The 17,153-nt window shown below is 41.8% G+C and overlaps 2 protein-coding genes across 2 annotated transcripts; one reads left to right on the forward strand and one right to left on the reverse strand.

The window, feature by feature from the left end:
* The first annotated feature begins 971 nt into the window (after nucleotides 1-971).
* LOC110766876 (ARM repeat superfamily protein) lies at nucleotides 972-4,233 on the forward strand. Its single transcript, XM_088253579.1, has 5 exons — nucleotides 972-1,953; nucleotides 2,036-2,144; nucleotides 2,457-3,034; nucleotides 3,327-3,733; nucleotides 3,821-4,233. Exons 1-4 carry the CDS (start codon nucleotides 1,174-1,176, stop codon nucleotides 3,723-3,725), a joined length of 1,866 nt encoding a protein of 621 aa, XP_088109705.1. The 5' UTR covers nucleotides 972-1,173; the 3' UTR covers nucleotides 3,726-3,733; nucleotides 3,821-4,233.
* A 2,492-nt stretch (nucleotides 4,234-6,725) lies between these two features.
* On the reverse strand, nucleotides 6,726-9,377 carry LOC110766938 (putative FBD-associated F-box protein At5g53635). Its single transcript, XM_088253813.1, has 4 exons — nucleotides 9,018-9,377; nucleotides 7,569-8,468; nucleotides 7,327-7,476; nucleotides 6,726-7,043 (listed from the first exon to the last, which is right to left on the reverse strand). The coding sequence occupies exons 1-4, from the start codon at nucleotides 9,375-9,377 to the stop codon at nucleotides 6,726-6,728; spliced, it is 1,728 nt and encodes a 575-aa protein (XP_088109939.1).
* Between the last annotated feature and the right edge of the window lie 7,776 nt (nucleotides 9,378-17,153).

The raw sequence follows: 17,153 nt of genomic DNA on the forward strand, positions 1-17,153 counted from the left end.
AGCAGTAAAAATATGAGAACAAGCTGCTTGAGCTTGACTGTAGGCACAGTTACTTTGGCATAATTAACCCCCGCAACTGTCACGTGACACCTTAATGTTAGACCCAAAGTTTACCCAGCATTGACTGCCGCGTTATAATTGTTCACGTGCTCCCGTGTCCCCTAATTTATTAAAATTTACTTCCTTTCGTTTCTCCGGAGGACCACCGTGGCCCTGCTTCCACCTGAGCACGCTCCCTCCTTTTTAAAAAGTTTTTGAGTTTGGACCAATCAAGTCCTACCACAGTGTTGAGCTCACATGAAAGCGTCCCCATCTGATCACCAACTTTTTAGTTTTCAGTTACAATACAATCGTGAACTTTTTAGTTTTTGCAAGTTTAAGGTATGATTTGTAATTCCAGGAGCAAAGGTTTTGAGGACTAAACCATCCTTGAGTGAAGTAAACAATTAGGAAGCTTCACCTTAAGCCAGTCATTATCACTCTCCTTACTCGGAGATTCTTCAATAAGTATTTTATATTAATGATTGGTTATATATTTTTAATCTTAGCCGTTATATTGCGTTCATTAAATGTATTAGTAGTCTCTTAGATACAATTCAACAACCGAGATTAAAAGTACGTAACCAATCATTTACTTAAATACTTATTGGAGAATTTCCTCTCTTTTACTCATTTAAATGAGTATAAAAGTTTAAATACTTGGTTATATTGTGTGTTTAAATGTGTTTTGAGTTCAAATATGTAATTAAATATTCTCGAAATCAACTAGCTTCCCGACTTATGATTCAGTTTCAACTTATTTTCACGCTAAAATCCGTGATCAAATATCCTCAAACCAAATTAGGAATGGGATCAACTAGTTTCCCGATCCACGGCTAAGTAAACATGCCATTTTACCTACCGTTACCGACTCCATCTCTAACCAAGACGACGCCGTTTGGCGTTACTTAGCTAAAACATCCGTGTTCCGACTCTCTTTCCCTTCTCTCTTTCAGTTTAAAAAGCACAGAGACTCGAAAACAGCTCTATCTGTTACCACCGACCAAACACACGCAAGATCACCACCGTCAACTCCGGCAATGTCGCTGGAGACTCCGGAAGCTCCGCCACCTGACTCGTAAACTCGACCCGAAATCACTAAAAAACCCGGCCCATCCACCACAGCACAGCACAATGCCTCCCGCGCAAAACCTCAAGCACCGGGTCTTCACGTGCCTGACGAAGCTCTCCGACCGTGACACTCACTCTCTCGCTGCTTCGGAGCTCGAGTCCATCGCCCGGACCCTCGAACCGAGCTCCGTACCCGTTTTCCTTTCCTGCATCCAATCCACCGACGCCTCCGACAAGTCTCCGGTTCGCAAGCAATGCGTCCACCTCATCACCGTCCTCTCCGAATCCCACGGCGATTCGCTGTCGCCGCATCTCTCCAAAATGCTCAGCAACATCACGAAGCGGCTCCGCGACCCGGACTCCGCCGTACGATCCGCCTGCCAAAATGCCGTCGCTTCGCTCTCCTGCCACGTCACCAAGCCTCCGTTCAGCTCGTTTTTGAAGCCCTTAACCGACGCGCTGTTCACGGAGCAGGACCCGAACTCGCAGATCGGGTCGGCGCTCTGCCTGGCCTCGGGCATTGATGCCGCGCCCGACCCGGAGCCGGCGAAGCTGGCAAGGCTGTTGCCGAGACTTGAGAGGCTGATGAAGTACGACGGGTTTAAGGCGAAACCGGCGGTGCTGACGCTAATCGGGTCGGTGATCGGGTCGGGCGGGGCGTCGGGTCAGGGAGTTTTGAAGAGTTTGGTTCCTTGCCTTGTGGGGTTCTTGAGCAGCGAGGACTGGGCAGCGAGGAAGGCCGCGGCGGAAGCGCTGGCCAAGTTGGCGGTTGTGGAGAGAGACACGCTGTCTGAGTTCAAAGCTGGGTCTTTGAGAACGTTCGAGAATCGGAAATTCGATAAGGTAATTTTTGTTCTTCCTTTTTCCAAATATAATTTTTTGTTGTATTTTTCTTTTTGTTTATTTTGTCAATGTGCTGTAATAGGTGAAAGGTGTTAGGGAGGTTATGAATCAGATGGTGGAGGCCTGGAAGCAGATTCCTGATCTCTCTGATGAGGCTTCGCCGCCGCCTCATTCGAATGCTTCTTCCAAAGGTATTACTAGATTTGATTGCTTATACAAATTGATAACTAATTGATCTTAGTTCTAATGGTGGTTCAGATCAACTCTCGTATCATAATACTCAATTATTCGGTACTACTTTAAGCTGGCTTAAAGAATGAAACTTATAAAATATTTTCTTCCTTTATGTTGCATTTGATCCATGCTATGATGGTCAGTTTAGTTCATGAGATTTCTTTGGATAAATAATTTTTCTAATTTTTAATATGCTGCCTTTGCTCGATTCGATTGTCCTCTTTGTGAGCTTTTTTTTTTTCTTATTTGGGACTTTTGATGGGGTTCAGAGAATGCAAGCGATGGATACCACCCGGCTGTGTCCAGAAACTGCGATGCTCCTGGTTCTGAAGCTCCTAAATTGAAGAAGAAACCTATCCCGGCTAGCAGATCAACTCCACCTGATAGTTCTTATGCTACCACTGCTAGGAAGAGAAGCCCTTTGAAGAGCAATGACAAGAAAAAGAATCCAGGAATGTTTCGAAAGACAGACCATAAGAAGCCTTCAGACTGGGACGTTGAGGTTGCTGCTCTTAGTGGTCCTTCATCGGCTGGGGCTTTTGATGATGGTTTTAAGGAGAGGGATGAGAAAAGAAGGATCAATGGCAACACTAGATTTTCTAAGCCAGAAACAAAACGGGCCTTATTCCATAAGAGTTCTGATAGCAAAGTGCACAAATTTGGGGGTTCAAGGTCAGGATCTCGTGTGGCTCCCTGTCAAGAGGATATCCCAGATTCTACAGTTGTAGTCAGTAATGTTACTGAGGATATCCATAAGAATCAAAGAGAATGTGAGGATTTATCCCTGATCCGCAGTCAACTGGTTCAGATTGAAAAGCAGCAATCCAGTTTACTTGATCTCGTGCAGGTTTGTTTCCACTGCTTGAAAATTCTATATTATGATTTGGTTTGTTGTTAAGAATAAGTCATGTTAGACATGTGATTCAGACATCATTTTGTGAAATCCATGACAAACCTAAATTGTGTTACTATATTTCATACAAGAGTCAATTGTTCATTTTTATTCGCCAAAGCTGTATAACAATTCTTGCATATCTTAATTAACTTATTTATTAGGCAAGCACTCATCTTTGTGCTTGTGGTGCATTTTGATGTATTGCTGCTTCTAATCATTTTCTCCATTTCACTTCTTACATTAGAGATTCATGGGTAGTTCGCAAAATGGAATGCGCTCTTTGGAGACACGTGTGCATGGGCTAGAGCTAGCACTGGATGAGATCTCATATGATTTGGCTTTGTCAAGTGGAAGGATGACCAAAATCGACTCACGGAGCAGAACATGTTGCCTGCTACCTGGTCGTGATTTTTGGAGCTCCAAGTTCTGGAGGAAAACAGAAACCAGGTACTCATCCTCAAGGTTTCCTAATTCCAGGGGCATTGCACCGGCAGCAGCCTTGCGCTACAGATCTGATGACAATGGCAATGCTGAAACATTGATGTTGGAGAACCTTAGGTTTCGGCTCCAAGATCAGAGTGGGTTCATTGTAAATCCATTGGCAGAGATTCAGAGTGGCTCGAGGGGTATATCAGCCAGTTGAATCAGCAGGTATTGTACAAATGTTTCCTCACCTTTTTAGAATTCGTACCAAGTTTGAAACCGTACTTTACCTAATTTTCGATTCCTTTTCCCCAGTTGCTGTTTAGCAGTCTCTGTGGCATAATTTCAGCTGGAAATTTTGAGTTTGTTCTGAGCCGTGCTATCAACACAACAGATATGAAATGATCAAGGCAATGTGTGAGCCGTCAGAAAAATGTGCAAAGGTCCTTTTGGGTACTACCGACAGAAGTCTTTTACACGATTAATAGAAGATATGAAATTCTGTATCCTCTTAATTCAAGTGCATCCTACGTTGTTATTTTAAGTAAGATTTCAAAGAAGTGAGATTTATCACCAAATGCCACACTTTATTGGTACAGAGGAGGTTATATTGTGTATAGAGGAGTAGGGGCCTCATTTTGTATCTTTGTTCTTACTTCTCACTTATTATTACTTGCTCTGAAAGAGCGATTAATATTTGATAATGATGATGATGAATTCTACCCTAATCGTCTCCTACCGTTTCACATTCGATCACCGGCGGTGCCTGTTGGATCGTAGTTTCTTAGTCCCACGTTTCATCTATGTTATATTTAGCGGTAATAAGCCCCTTCTAATGTTGTTGAGTGGTACTTTTCTTCTTAATGTTAAAATGGGCAAAGAGCTAAGTTCGAATCCCTTCCACCGCATTAATAATGAATAGAAGTCATGCAGATGGCAAAATCCCGACCAAGCGAGATTTTTTGAAAGAGAAACAACACAATATATCCAAATGCGCTGGCTATGTATATAAGTTACCAAAGAAACTGCAAGAAAGAAGACAATGACTTTTCCACATCGGAATAATTATTCAACAAATATGAAAATACAAAACATATTTGGGTAAAATCCAATCAAACAAATAATAAACTTGTATATCCAAAGGGTAAATCCAACCAATATAATGGACCTAGAGAAGTATTTCAAAATGCCATATCCAAATCAGAAACATCTCCATAGCATCTGGAAGTGATGCCAACAAACTGAGAGGCATTAATTAGGTCCAAAATCTAACTCATAATTCAATTACATAAAACGTAAAAGACAAAATCAATAATCTAAGTTTCATAGACAAGAAGATCCCTGACAGCCGTGAAAACTTAAGAAACTACGGAGCTTGTTCAGCAGACTGCTCTTTTTCGATTTTCTGCACAGAAGAAAGAAGAAAATCTAAGTTAGGGATCTTACACAAAACAGTTAAAACACGAAGACGACGAAAACGTTATAAGCCGACACCAATTATCTGCTAGAAACACCAAAACATCAATCAAGCTATATATTGTTGTCATCAAAGCTGTTTTCACAATCTGATGAAAGGGAATACTTGAGCAATTTAAACACAAGTACCAGAATCCTATGAGGCCTTCCTGCATATTTCAATCATCAAAGTGATTGCTAGACTGGTTTTCTTGGCTTATTTTGCACTCAAATGTTATACAAAATCCATGCCATGGCGTATGATTTTGACTTATTTTCCTCAATTTTGTGCAGCTTTTCTCATTATCTGGTGTGTGCATGGATTTTTTTAGCACTATGATCTCTTTTATCTTATGAAAGTAGGGGATGCATAAACTTTATCAAACAGATACATTTCTGCTGAGGTTGTTCATCTTCTGAAGTTACAATTAACAGCAAGGTATCATCCTAGTCTCAAAGTCAGAGGTGCAACATGTATTATGTTAATCCTATAAACTATTAATACAACATCATAGAAATTATAAATATATGTCCACATCTTTTATCAATAAGCAAGAAATGCCAAGAAATTAGGTTAGATTTAGGGGAAATAGTTTCAATATATTCTAGATTTTGTTCAGACACAACAGGAGAAAGATAATTCCAAGAAACTTATTTGATACCAAGCCCAAGAATACGCTACAAAACACTTGATAATCTTTGTCATGCACAATCGAGTGAAACAGAAATGAACCATCTTTCATGCTTCATACAAAATCACAAGGTATTAACAATTCACCATAATTAAAACAATAAAAGGAAACCCTAGCTGGAGAGAGAGAGAGAGAGAGAGAGAGAGAGAGAGAGAGAGATGAGTGTTACCGATTGAGCGTTGTGCCAAGCGAGGCCTTTGTAGACATTTGCAGAGAAAGTGGCGGTGAGGTATATGGTGGTGATTCCCAGGCCCGCAGTGAAGGCCTTGAATGCCCAATCCCCTGCCTTGCTCACTATCCCCATCGCCCCTCTCTCTCTCTCTCTGCGAGTTTTTGCTGCTATCGCTCTCGTCTATCTGAGGTCTGTAAGCCCCTTCCCCCTACTACTTCAAGTAACAAGCTTTTAGCCCCTTTTCTTTTTTATCAGTAAAACTAAAAAGTTGGTTTCTTTTTATTATTGAAGGGGAAAAGAAATAAAAATAAAAATAAAAATAAAAGACACTACCTTTATTTTATGAAATTGAGGCAATTTGAACTTACATTTGCCAGTTTTGAAATCATAACATGAAATATGATTTATTCTTTTGGCAATTTGATAGTCAGCTGAAGATTGTGTTTTGAAATAACTAATGAATATTTTTATTTTTATTATTATTATTATTTTGGATTTGGATATTTTCTTTTATCAAAGGTATTATTCATTAGAGAAATTTAGGATCATTGATCAGTAACAAATATAGAGATAATTGAGAAAGCACTTGTAAAGATACAAAGGAACATTTGCAATAGAAATTTGCTTTTAATCATTTACGAGTAAGGTTATAGCGGATAAGTAAAAGGTATATATGATTATATGTTTGTTGGAGTTGGAGAGATAAAAAGAGATTTCAACACAAACTACGGATTTCAATTTACCAATTTACCAATAAGTCGTTGCTATATTTGACTTTTAAACTTTATTTACAAGTAGAATTTATAATCAAAAGGTATACCATGTTATAAAGAAACCAAAAACTCCAAAAGTATTTACCCAAAGGGAAATACCATGTTGAGCTAGCCGCTGCATTCCCTAACTAGAGGCATACAAATTGTACGGTTGATGGAACCATTTGTTTAAGTTGGTGCATAGCATGATCTCTCGCCTCTTCTTCCTCCTTGACATCTTCAATTCTTCGATCCATACCGGTAGGATGGTACGACCAACGCTTGACAGGATCAATAACAAGTTTCTCGAGTGCAACAACATTCTCTATGAAGTAGATGACATGCTCAACGGCATTTATACGACCACGATACCCTACTATTTCTACTACCTTAAGGTTATGATGCGGCCATTCAGGACCTTTTTTCACCTTCATTGGCTTCCATGGGCCCCATCTATCGAATTCCAACTGCACCAACAAATGCAACAAATTTTCAGTGATTGAGTTGAATTTACTTGGATATAATTTTTTTTTTTGGTGAAAACCAAGGTATCCCCCGCGCGATTGCGGGGATTAACCCTCGAGGTACTGTCGGGCGCAAAGCGGGGACCTCTCCCAACAAAGTCTGCTCTATTCGCAAGCGCCTGGGATCAAACCCAGGACCTCTTGTTTAAAGGATCCAAGCCCCTTCCACTTGGACCAACTTCTGTTGGATATAATTTCAAGTATGGATATATATATATATAGCTACCTTAAGTACGAGTGTCTGCAAGGAAGGACATGCCTTCAAGAAAGAAGCTAAATGATACAGAAGGAATGGAGCATCTGGTTTAACTATTAGCTCCAAATGCTTAACATTTGGTAATGTAGGAACAAGGGATTCACACCAATGACTCCAAGACTGAAAACGAAACACAGATAGATAGTAAGGAACCACAAATCCAACAAAAAGATAAGAAAACAAACACATGATAATAATTACAAAATACTAACCGACATCTTGAGGTGAATATCCAACGTGAGAGTCTCTAGTTGAGAAAGAAGGCATAAAAATGGGGTGAAGGCAAGCCTGATGCTTTCAGGAACGAAAGTCGAAAACTCACAAAAGGATACCTCAACAAGTGACGGCAAATTATTTAGAAGTAATTTTATCCCGGTACCGTGATAAGCAAAGGACACAAGGTTTGCGTCACAAATCTCAACACTTCTGAGGCCAAGACAACATCTTATTGATAAATACTTCAATGAAACTGATGGCCGGACAACTCTTAAATCAACCAAGTTTCTAGCACCCCCCAATGATAATCGTTCGAGAGCTCGACAATTGGACAAGAAGTACTCAACAACTTCTTGGGTCACATCAACACCTATCAATTGAAGAACCCTGAGAAACCTAAAACCAGTGTATCCACAAGAGTGCAGACTTGGAATGTCGCAACAAAAAGGCATCACTTTTTCCTTTTCAAGACCTAATAGTGTGCGGGGAAGGGAGTAGGAATCTTCATAAAGATCACGTAGACAGTCCAACAAAAGCACTCGAACTCTCTTTTCCATTGCAAATTGAATCCATTTATCAATGGAACTTGCAAAACGATGATCGAGATGAAAGCAAACCCTGAACTGTTCAATTGAGCCTCTATGTTGTTTCAACACATGGTTGACCCAATTGACATATCTACAACTGTTTTGGTGCTTTACTTCCCGGGCACAGAAGTAGAACAAATTGTCATCATCATCAAAATAGAGATTTGTAGTAAAGCACCAAGCATAACGCCATCGCTTAGAAAGAATACTAGTAGCTGCTGCTTCCTTAAGAGGCAAGAGAGATAATATGATACCGCCAAGAATTTCTTCTGGCAATTCACTGATTCTATCCACCAAGTTGGACGCATCCTTGACAAGAAAACATAAAAACATAAAAAGAGTAAGTTACTGCATTGCAATTATGCAATATGGGAGTTGGTTGGGCGTGCTTTTTACCTCCATTGCAATTATGCAATTTGCAGTTGTTGATGGTTACGGCCTTCTGCGACGAAACGAAGTCCGCGTCGAGGCTGCTCTCTTGTGAGACAAACCCTAAACCCGAATATCTTCTGTGCTGTGTCTTACGTTTTTGTCTCCTTTTATATTTTTTCTTGGGTTAATTACAATTTAGTACCTGTACTTACACCCTTAAGGCATGTTAGTCCATGTCTTTTCAATTTTAACAATCGCATACCCTTAGTTTGTAAATTTTTTGCAATGTGGTTCCGCCGTTAGGGTTTCTGTTAGATCTCTCTGTTAACTGCCTACGTGGCATTGTGGGTCCCACATTTTTTAATTTTTTAATTTTAAATTGATTAAAATATGAATAAAATATTAAAAATCAAAAAATCAAAAAATTTCTCTCTCTCTCTCTCTCTCTCTCTCTCTCTCTCTCTGTGTGTAAAAATTCTCCCAAACCACTGCGATTTTCTTCTCCCCTTCATTCCACCATGCCCACTCGCAGCCATCCTCCAAAACCCCCACCTCCAAACGAACCAAGACCCCAGCCGGCAACCACCCAGACTCCCTCCCTCTCCCTCTCCTGATGAAGCTCCAACACCCAACCTTCAAACCCATACCACAGCCACCCTCCACAGCAGCGCAACCACCCAGCGCCCCCTTCCCCCATGACCACCGCCTTCCAACCCCCAACGAACCCAGAACCCCAACCCAGCAACCACCCCCTCTCTCTCCGATTTCCCTTTGTTGTTGAGAGAATACCCTAGCTTCCAACAAACCCCAGCATGCAAGGAACCCAGAACCAGACTCGCCGACCATTCTCTCTCCACCTCCACCTCATATCCCTCCACCATCCACTTCCTCTCTCTCTCCCCCATCTCCACCTCCTTTCTCTCTTTCTCCTCCCGATCGGGGTTTTTAGATCGCAGCCTCAAAACCTGCCCGAGATTCGAGCCTTACCACCATCAATCTCCGCCCAGTGCCTTCTCTCCCTCCGTCTCCCTCCAAATCTTCTCTAGACACCCATCACTTCAAATTATAACCTCTAAACCCACCTCAAATTTGAACCCTGCACTCACGATCTCTCGCAGTTGTCAATTTGAAATGTGGGTTGGGTGGGTTGGGTGTGGTTGCAGATCCATGTGGATGCAGATGGCAGTCGCTCGAATCTGTGCTAGGTATGCGACTTTGGATGGTGGAGGCAACAAAGAAACAGAGAGAGGGGGAACGGCTAAGACATTTTTGCCATCTCCGACATTTTTTCTGAAGTCTCAGCTCCTGAAAATACATTTTTGTTGTTGTTGTAGGTTTTGGGGTTTGATTGGGTTGGAATTGGAATTGGAATTAAACGTGTGCCTTTGTTTTTTTGGGTGAGGGAATAATGGTGGGCTTGAAATTGTGGGTGCTGGAGAGAGAGAGAGAGAGAGAGAGAGAGAGAGAGAGAGAGAGAGAGAGAGTTGTGGTGAGGGGAGTGGTGGCTTGCTGTAGGGAGGGTGGGGGAAGCGAGGGAGAGCTGCGGTGATGGGAGAGGTGGCTTGGTGGAAGTTGGGGCTGTGGGGAGGGTGGACGGTGGAGGCTGCGAGGGAGAGGTGGTGCAGGTGGTAGTAATGGGGGAGAAAGAAACTGGGGAGGGGTGGGGGGGGGGGGGAGAAAGGATCGAAGGGGCCGCTGGTTTTGAGTCAATGGGTCCCAATATTTTTTTTTCTTCTCTTTTTAACTTTTCCTAAAAAAATAATATTTTATTCATATTTTAATCAATTTAAATTTTAAAAAATAAATAATGTGGGACCCACAGTGCCACGTAGGCAATTAACGGAGAGATTTGACAGAAACACTAACGGCGGAGCTACATTGTAACAAATTTAAAAGATCGGGGTATGCGATTGTTAAAATTGAAAAGACAGGAACTAACATGTCTTAAGGGTGTAAGTACAGGGTACTAAATTGTAATTAACCCTTTTTTCTTTAAGAGCCTTGGGACCAACTTCCTTTTACTTTTGGGCTCCGCTGTCTTACATGGTATGTGCCAAAGAAAAATAAAAAAGCATTTTTTTAATAATTATTTTTTAAAATACAAGCGATAATCTCAATTATGAGAGAGGGGGTGTTTCTGGCACACATACAACCAATGTGCCATGGAGGTTCGAGCTTGAGACCACTAATTTAAAATAAAAACCTATTTAGCATAACTAATTTTTTTTCCTTTTCAAAAGCTTTTTTTTCCTTTTCTTTCATTAGCATAACTAATTTTATTTTATTTTATTTCAAACCTCAATTAAATTTGAAGTCTTTTGTGGACTTTCTAACTCCTCCCAACAATTCACCTTCAACCAAATTGCGACAATGTTGGTAGGCATAGTTTCTTCATGGAATTATTTTTTAATTTTTTTTTATTATAAAAGGATATAGACATTTTTTAATTTTCTAATCGTCTCCTCCCATTTCATATTCGAACCGGCTATGCCTGTTGGATATTAGTTTCTTAGTCCCACGTTTCATCTATGTTATCTTTAGCGGAAATGAGCCCTTTCTAATGTTGTCGAGTGGTGCTTTTCTTCCCAATATTAAAATCGGCAAAGAGCTAAGTTCGAATACCTTCCACCGCATTAATAATAAACAGAAGTCATGCAGATGGCAAAATCTCAACCAAGCGAGATTTTTTTGAAAGAGAAACAAAATAATACATCCAAATGCGCTGGCTATGCATGTATGTTACCAAAAGAAACTACAAGAAAGAAGACAATGACTTTTCCACATTGGAATAATTATTCAATAAATATGTGTTGAGGCCCAAAAAATCCATGGTTCGGCCCAAATAAATTCTCGGCCCAATGCAATACCTTACCGAGGAGAAGCCCGATTAGGGCACGCGAAAGTTCGTCATACGCGCTTGCACATATGCCACGCCAAGCAAATAAGCAACACGTCACGCTACAAGCTTAAGTGGGCCCAAGCCACTCAAATGCCCGGGGCTTGCTTGAGTGGGTTGTGGTATGGATGGTAATAAATCAACATGAGGCCCATTGATGGGCCGAGAAATGGAAGCCCCGAGTCGCTTGGGAGCCTCGGGACTCAAGCCCATTTCTTAGGCCCAAACATGTGGGTGAGCACAAGAGGAAGAAATAGCCCAGTCAAAATAGCCTATGAACCTTACCAAAAGCCCAAACGTTTAATGAAAATAGCCCAATAAAAAATAGCCCAATCAAAAAGTAGCCTATTGACTCAACCAAAAAGCCCACTTACTTAATGAGCCATCTTGGCCCATACAAATACCCCAGCTGGCTGGGAGAACAAAAGCCACGAAGAGGGAGGTCTGAAGGTTTATTGAATAAAGCTGCTGGAGGTTCCAGCACATGGGGGAGCAAGTTCCAAGCAAAAATCCTTCAAGGAACCAAGGGATATTAGCACGCAAGGAGGGATGCCATCCCTTGAACCAGCATACAAACCCAGTTTCTTTCCTTCATCAAATTTGGCCATGGAAAAAGGAAGAAAGAAGATAAAGAAGATGGGTGAAAATAGAGGCTCTCCTCTGAAGCAGCCAAGGGAGGGAGCCTTGAGCCCCCAAAAGTCTCTGATTTTGTGGGATTGGGCAGAGCTAATTGTTGCCACCATAAGGTAAGTCAAGAGGGAGGAGAAGAAAGAAGGAGGAAAGCTTAGCTAGATTGGGAGGAAACCATTAGGGTTTCTTAGAGAAGAGCAAATCCCAGCAGCTATAAATAGGGCCCCTCTCTACCCAACACAAGACACACTTGGGAGAGCAAGCTTCATCTCCTACCTGCAAGCTCAGTAATTTTCGTGCTTTGCTGGTCTATCACCCTTATTCCCCTCATTTTTTCCTCTTCAGGCAGGCTGCTTAGAGTCACAGACGAGCTGCCGGAAGTGACCCATTTCTCTCTTTCCCTCAATCTCAACCAAACCTCTCTGCAAAACCCTTTCCTCTCCTACCTTAATACCCCATCTTTCCCCTAGAAACACTTAATTTTCCCTCAGTGCTAAACTCATGTTGATTTTGCTTCCATGCCACATGCCTCTCATGCCAAGCCCAAGATTTTATCTGTAAGCATGAAGAAATTATTTGTAAGTTGTTGTTGATTTGGTTGGTGAAGGTAACCAAAGTACTTCCTAGGGCCCTGCTGCCATTTCGAAGCATTTTGTGGCTTAATTTTCGAACTCAGACAAAGGAGATAATTTCATCAGCTAAGCCCACTTGCCGCCGGAAGAAAAAGACCCCTACAATATGAAAATACAAAACATATTTGGGTAAAATCCAATCAAACAAATAATAAAAAAACTATATATCCAAAGGGTAAATCCAACCAATATAATGGACCTAGAGAAGTATTTCAAAATAGCCTCTTGTGTCGTTTCCCACAGATGGCGCCAATCTGTTGATGCTCAAAAATGGTTCAGCACTTTTGGGCCCAACTTAGTGATAATGTATGATGGATGATGGGTGAAGGTGAGGACATTCAGCTTGTGTGTGAAGATTTGGGCAAGCGATAAATATACAAAAAACAAGATATACGTGGTTCACCCTTAATGAATGGGCTACGTCCACGGAGAAGTATATTCTCATTATCATAATAATATGTATTTACATTTGTACATGGGGTTGGACCCAAATATAAAGGTAAGAAGTGAGAAGCCCAGCTCAGCGATCCCTTCCTAAGTAGAGAGTGGTCTCCTTTTATAAATTAGGGGGAGTCTACGCATCTTGTAATATTCCAATGTGAGACTGTTTGCCTTGCTTAGATTTGCTTCTAGTTGCTCGGTCAGATATTGTACAAACAGGAGTCCCCTAAGTTCCCGATTAAGGAGATACATGTTGATCGCTGAAGGTAAATGTACCAAATAGAGCCTAAGTCTCAGGGTGACTCCTAAAGGCATGTACTATCGTACGTGCTAAAGGCTCTGCTATAAGCTTGATAATTGACATGGGTGCCATTCGGCAGGTGGCATAGGTGCTGGAAGGGAGATGGTCTCCAAGAGGTGTCGTTCAGGGTGTGGCATTGGCGCTGTAAGGGAGAAGTGTCCTCAGAGGTGCCGTTCGGCATGTGAACTTGGCGCCGTAAAGGAGAAGTGTCTCTAGAGGTGCCGTTCGGCATGTGGCCTTGGAGTGTAAAGGAGAGGTGTCTCAAAAGGTGTCGTTCGGCATATGGGCTTGGCGCCGTAAAGGAGAAGTGTCTCCTGGAATGTGCCGTTCAGCATGGCCTTAGCATTGTAAAGGAGGGGCATCATCTTGGGGTGTCGTTCAGTAGGTAGCCTTGGTGCTGCAATGAAGATATATCTTCTGAGAGGTGTCGTTCGGCGTGTGGGCTTGGCGTCGTAAAGGAGAAATGCAATCCAACATGTGGCCTTGGCGCCGTAAAGGAGAGGCACCATCCTAGGGTGCCGTTCGGAATGGCCTTTGTGCCCGAAAGGAAGAGATGTATCTAAATGAGTGTCACCTATGGGGTGCCGTTTGGCAAGGCGGTGTTGGAGTTGTCGTAAGCATTGGAGCTAATTCCGTAAACTTCGAATTGCTGCCATAAGCTTGGAATTGCTGCCATAAGGTTGGGGTTGCTGCCGTAAACTTCGAATTGCTGCCATAAGCTTGGAGTTGCTGCCGTAAGCTTTGGAGTTACTGTCGTAAGCATTGGAGCTAATGCCGTAAACTTCTAATTGCTACCATAAGCTTGGAGTTGCTGCCGTAAGCTTTGGAGTTGCTGCCGTAAGCTTGGGAGCTGATGTTGTAAGCTTTAGAGTTACTGCCGTAAGCTTGGAGTTGGCGTCATAAGCTTAGAGTTGGTGCCTAAGCTTGGAGTTGCTGTCGTAAGCTTGGGAGCTGACACCGTAAGCTTTGGAGTTGCTGCCATAAGTTTGGGAGCTGATTTTGTAAGCTTGGAATTGCTGCCGTAAGCTTAAGTAGGAGCTGCAATAAGCTTTGGGCCTGGCAAATGGATAGCTGTAGTAATTAGAAAAGGAATAATCATTAAGTAATGGATACTCACATAATTTTGGAGTGCCGAATGATGATGGGGATGTGAAGGCATCAAGCTCGCCGAATCATCTTAAGACGCAGAAGGTAGGCGCCGACTCATTGGGGGATGCTGCCGTAAGCATTGGAGCTAATGCCGTAAACTTCTAATTGCTGCCATAAGCTTGGAATTGCTGCCGTAAGCTTTGGAGTTGCTACCGTAAGCTTGGGAGCTGATGTTGTAAGCTTTGGAGTTACTGCCGCAAGCTTGGAGTTGACGCCATAAGCTTAGAGTTGCTGCCGTAAGCTTTGGAGTTACTGCCGTAAGTTTGGGAGCTGATTCTGTAAGCTTGGAATTGCTGCTGTAAGCTTCAGTTGGAGTTGCAGTAAGCTTTGGGCCTGGCAAAGGAGTAGCTGTAGTAATTAGAAAAGGCATAATCATTAAGTAATAGATACTCACATAATTTTGGAGTGCTGAATGATGATGGGGGATGTGAAGGCATCAAGCTCGCCGAATCATCTTAAGACGCAGAAGGCAGGTGCCGACTCATTGGGAGATGCAGAATCATTGGGGGATGTGAATACATCGCACTCGCCAAATGATGCAAGGGTGCCGAAGTCTAATGCTGAAGGCAGATGCCGAATCATTATGGGGATGTGAAGACATCGCATGCACCATATGATGCAAGGGTGCCAAAGGCAGATGCTGAATCATTGGGGGGATGTGAAGACATCGCACACATCGAATGATGCAAGGGTGCCGAAGGCAGATGCCGAATCATTAGGGGGATGTGAAGAGATCTCACTCGCCAAATGATGGAGGGGTGCTGAAGGGATTGAATGTAAGGTGCCGGGGGCACTCGAAAAGGAGAACAACATAGCCTCTTGTGTCGTTTCCCACAGACGGTGCCAATTTGTTGATGCTAAAAAATTGTTAAGCACTTTTGGGCCCAACTTAGTGATAAGGTATGGTGGATGATGGGTAAAGGTGAGGACCTTCAGCTTGTGTGTGAAGATTTGGGCAAGCGATAAATATACAGAAAACAAGATATACGTGGTTCACCCTTAATGAATGGGCTACGTCCATGGAGAAGTATATTCTCATTATTATAATAATGTGTATTTACATTTGTACATGGGGTTGGACCCAAATATAAAGGTAAGAAGTGAGAAGCCCAGCTCAGCGAACCCTTCCTAAGTGGAGAGTGGTCTCCTTTTATAGATAAGGGGGAGTCTACGCATCTTGTAATATTCCAATGTGGGACTCTTTTCCTTGCTTAGATTTGCTTCTAGTTGCTTGGTCAGATATTGTACAAACACTCACTATCCCCATCGCCTCTCTCTCTCTCTCTGTGCGAGTTTTTGCTGCTATCGTTTCTCATCTATCTGAGGTCTGTAAGCTCTTTCCTCCTACTACTTCAAGTAATAATCTCAGTTTTTTTAATAAATAGTATATCCGAGCGGCTATACCTTTTAAATAATATATTTAAAAAGGATGTGAAAAGAATATAACAGTAAGTGTTGTCTTAAAAGAAACTTTCCAATCACATCAAACCATGAATGCATTTTATGCCAAGTAGATCAACCTACAAATATCTCATTAGTCTTCCCTTCTGAACTCCCATTTACATAACCTTTATAGAACTCATCATTTATCTCAGAAGAACTGTTGCGCCACAAAGGTAAGCCTTCAACACAGAAAACCTCTTCACTCAAGCAACAAAATTAGAAAACAAGATCAGGGAACAAGAGTAATGATAAGACTGACAGTACATTGCAAACCCCACATGGACCCCTCCGGTTTTTACAGTGCACAAACAGAACAATTCACCTAACATTTAGTTGACTATTGCTGTTGTGTTAGCAAACAAGCATTCTTACACAAAAAAGAATCAAATTCATATATAGATGACGATTTTATTAGTTGAAAGCATTTCCTTCTCCTGTTTTGATTTGCTTCTATTATTCTTTTTCAATGTGAACCAGGGCACTTCACCATAAGAGCTTGCATGGATCCATTCCTAATGAAATTACCAATTGTCCTGAGCTTAGGGCTCTGTAAGTGGAAACGTTTCCTTCTCATTTCTGTATCTCCTTTGAGTTCCCATCTATTTATGTTATATGTCACAAGAATTGAGCATTGCATTCCCCTTTTCTTCTACTTGTTAGGTACTTGAGGGCTAAGTATCTGTAAGGAGGTAAAACATCAGTTATTGGAAACCTTTCTCATCTCACAATACTGTAGGACTTTCGTCTTTGTCTTATCCTTTTTGTTTACAAAGTCTTTGTTGCATGCCACAATTCTCCAATTGGATAGTGTCTCAAATTACATAATTGCTTCTATATGTCTTAGGAACTTGTCCACTAAATTCTTCTCCGAGGAAATCCCAGATGTTGGAGTTCTAAGCACTTTTAGGAACAAGTCGTAATCCCATCTGTCATTCAATAAACTTGTGTTGCATATGCTCGTGTTTTTCAGATGTACGTGTAGGTTATAGTTTTATGCATTTAAGTAAGATATAGGCATGCGTTTGCTCCTGTCAGCCAATCGCTCATTTAGTGAAGCATTTGGTGCAACAAAAGAAAATTGGTCGACTTTCGTAATATCTTAGCAATGCGCAGCTTCTTCATTCAAACCT

The sequence above is a fragment of the Prunus avium genome, chromosome 5 (assembly GCF_965620075.1).
Source record: "Prunus avium chromosome 5, drPruAviu1.hap1.1, whole genome shotgun sequence".
Lineage (NCBI taxonomy): Eukaryota > Viridiplantae > Streptophyta > Magnoliopsida > Rosales > Rosaceae > Prunus > Prunus avium.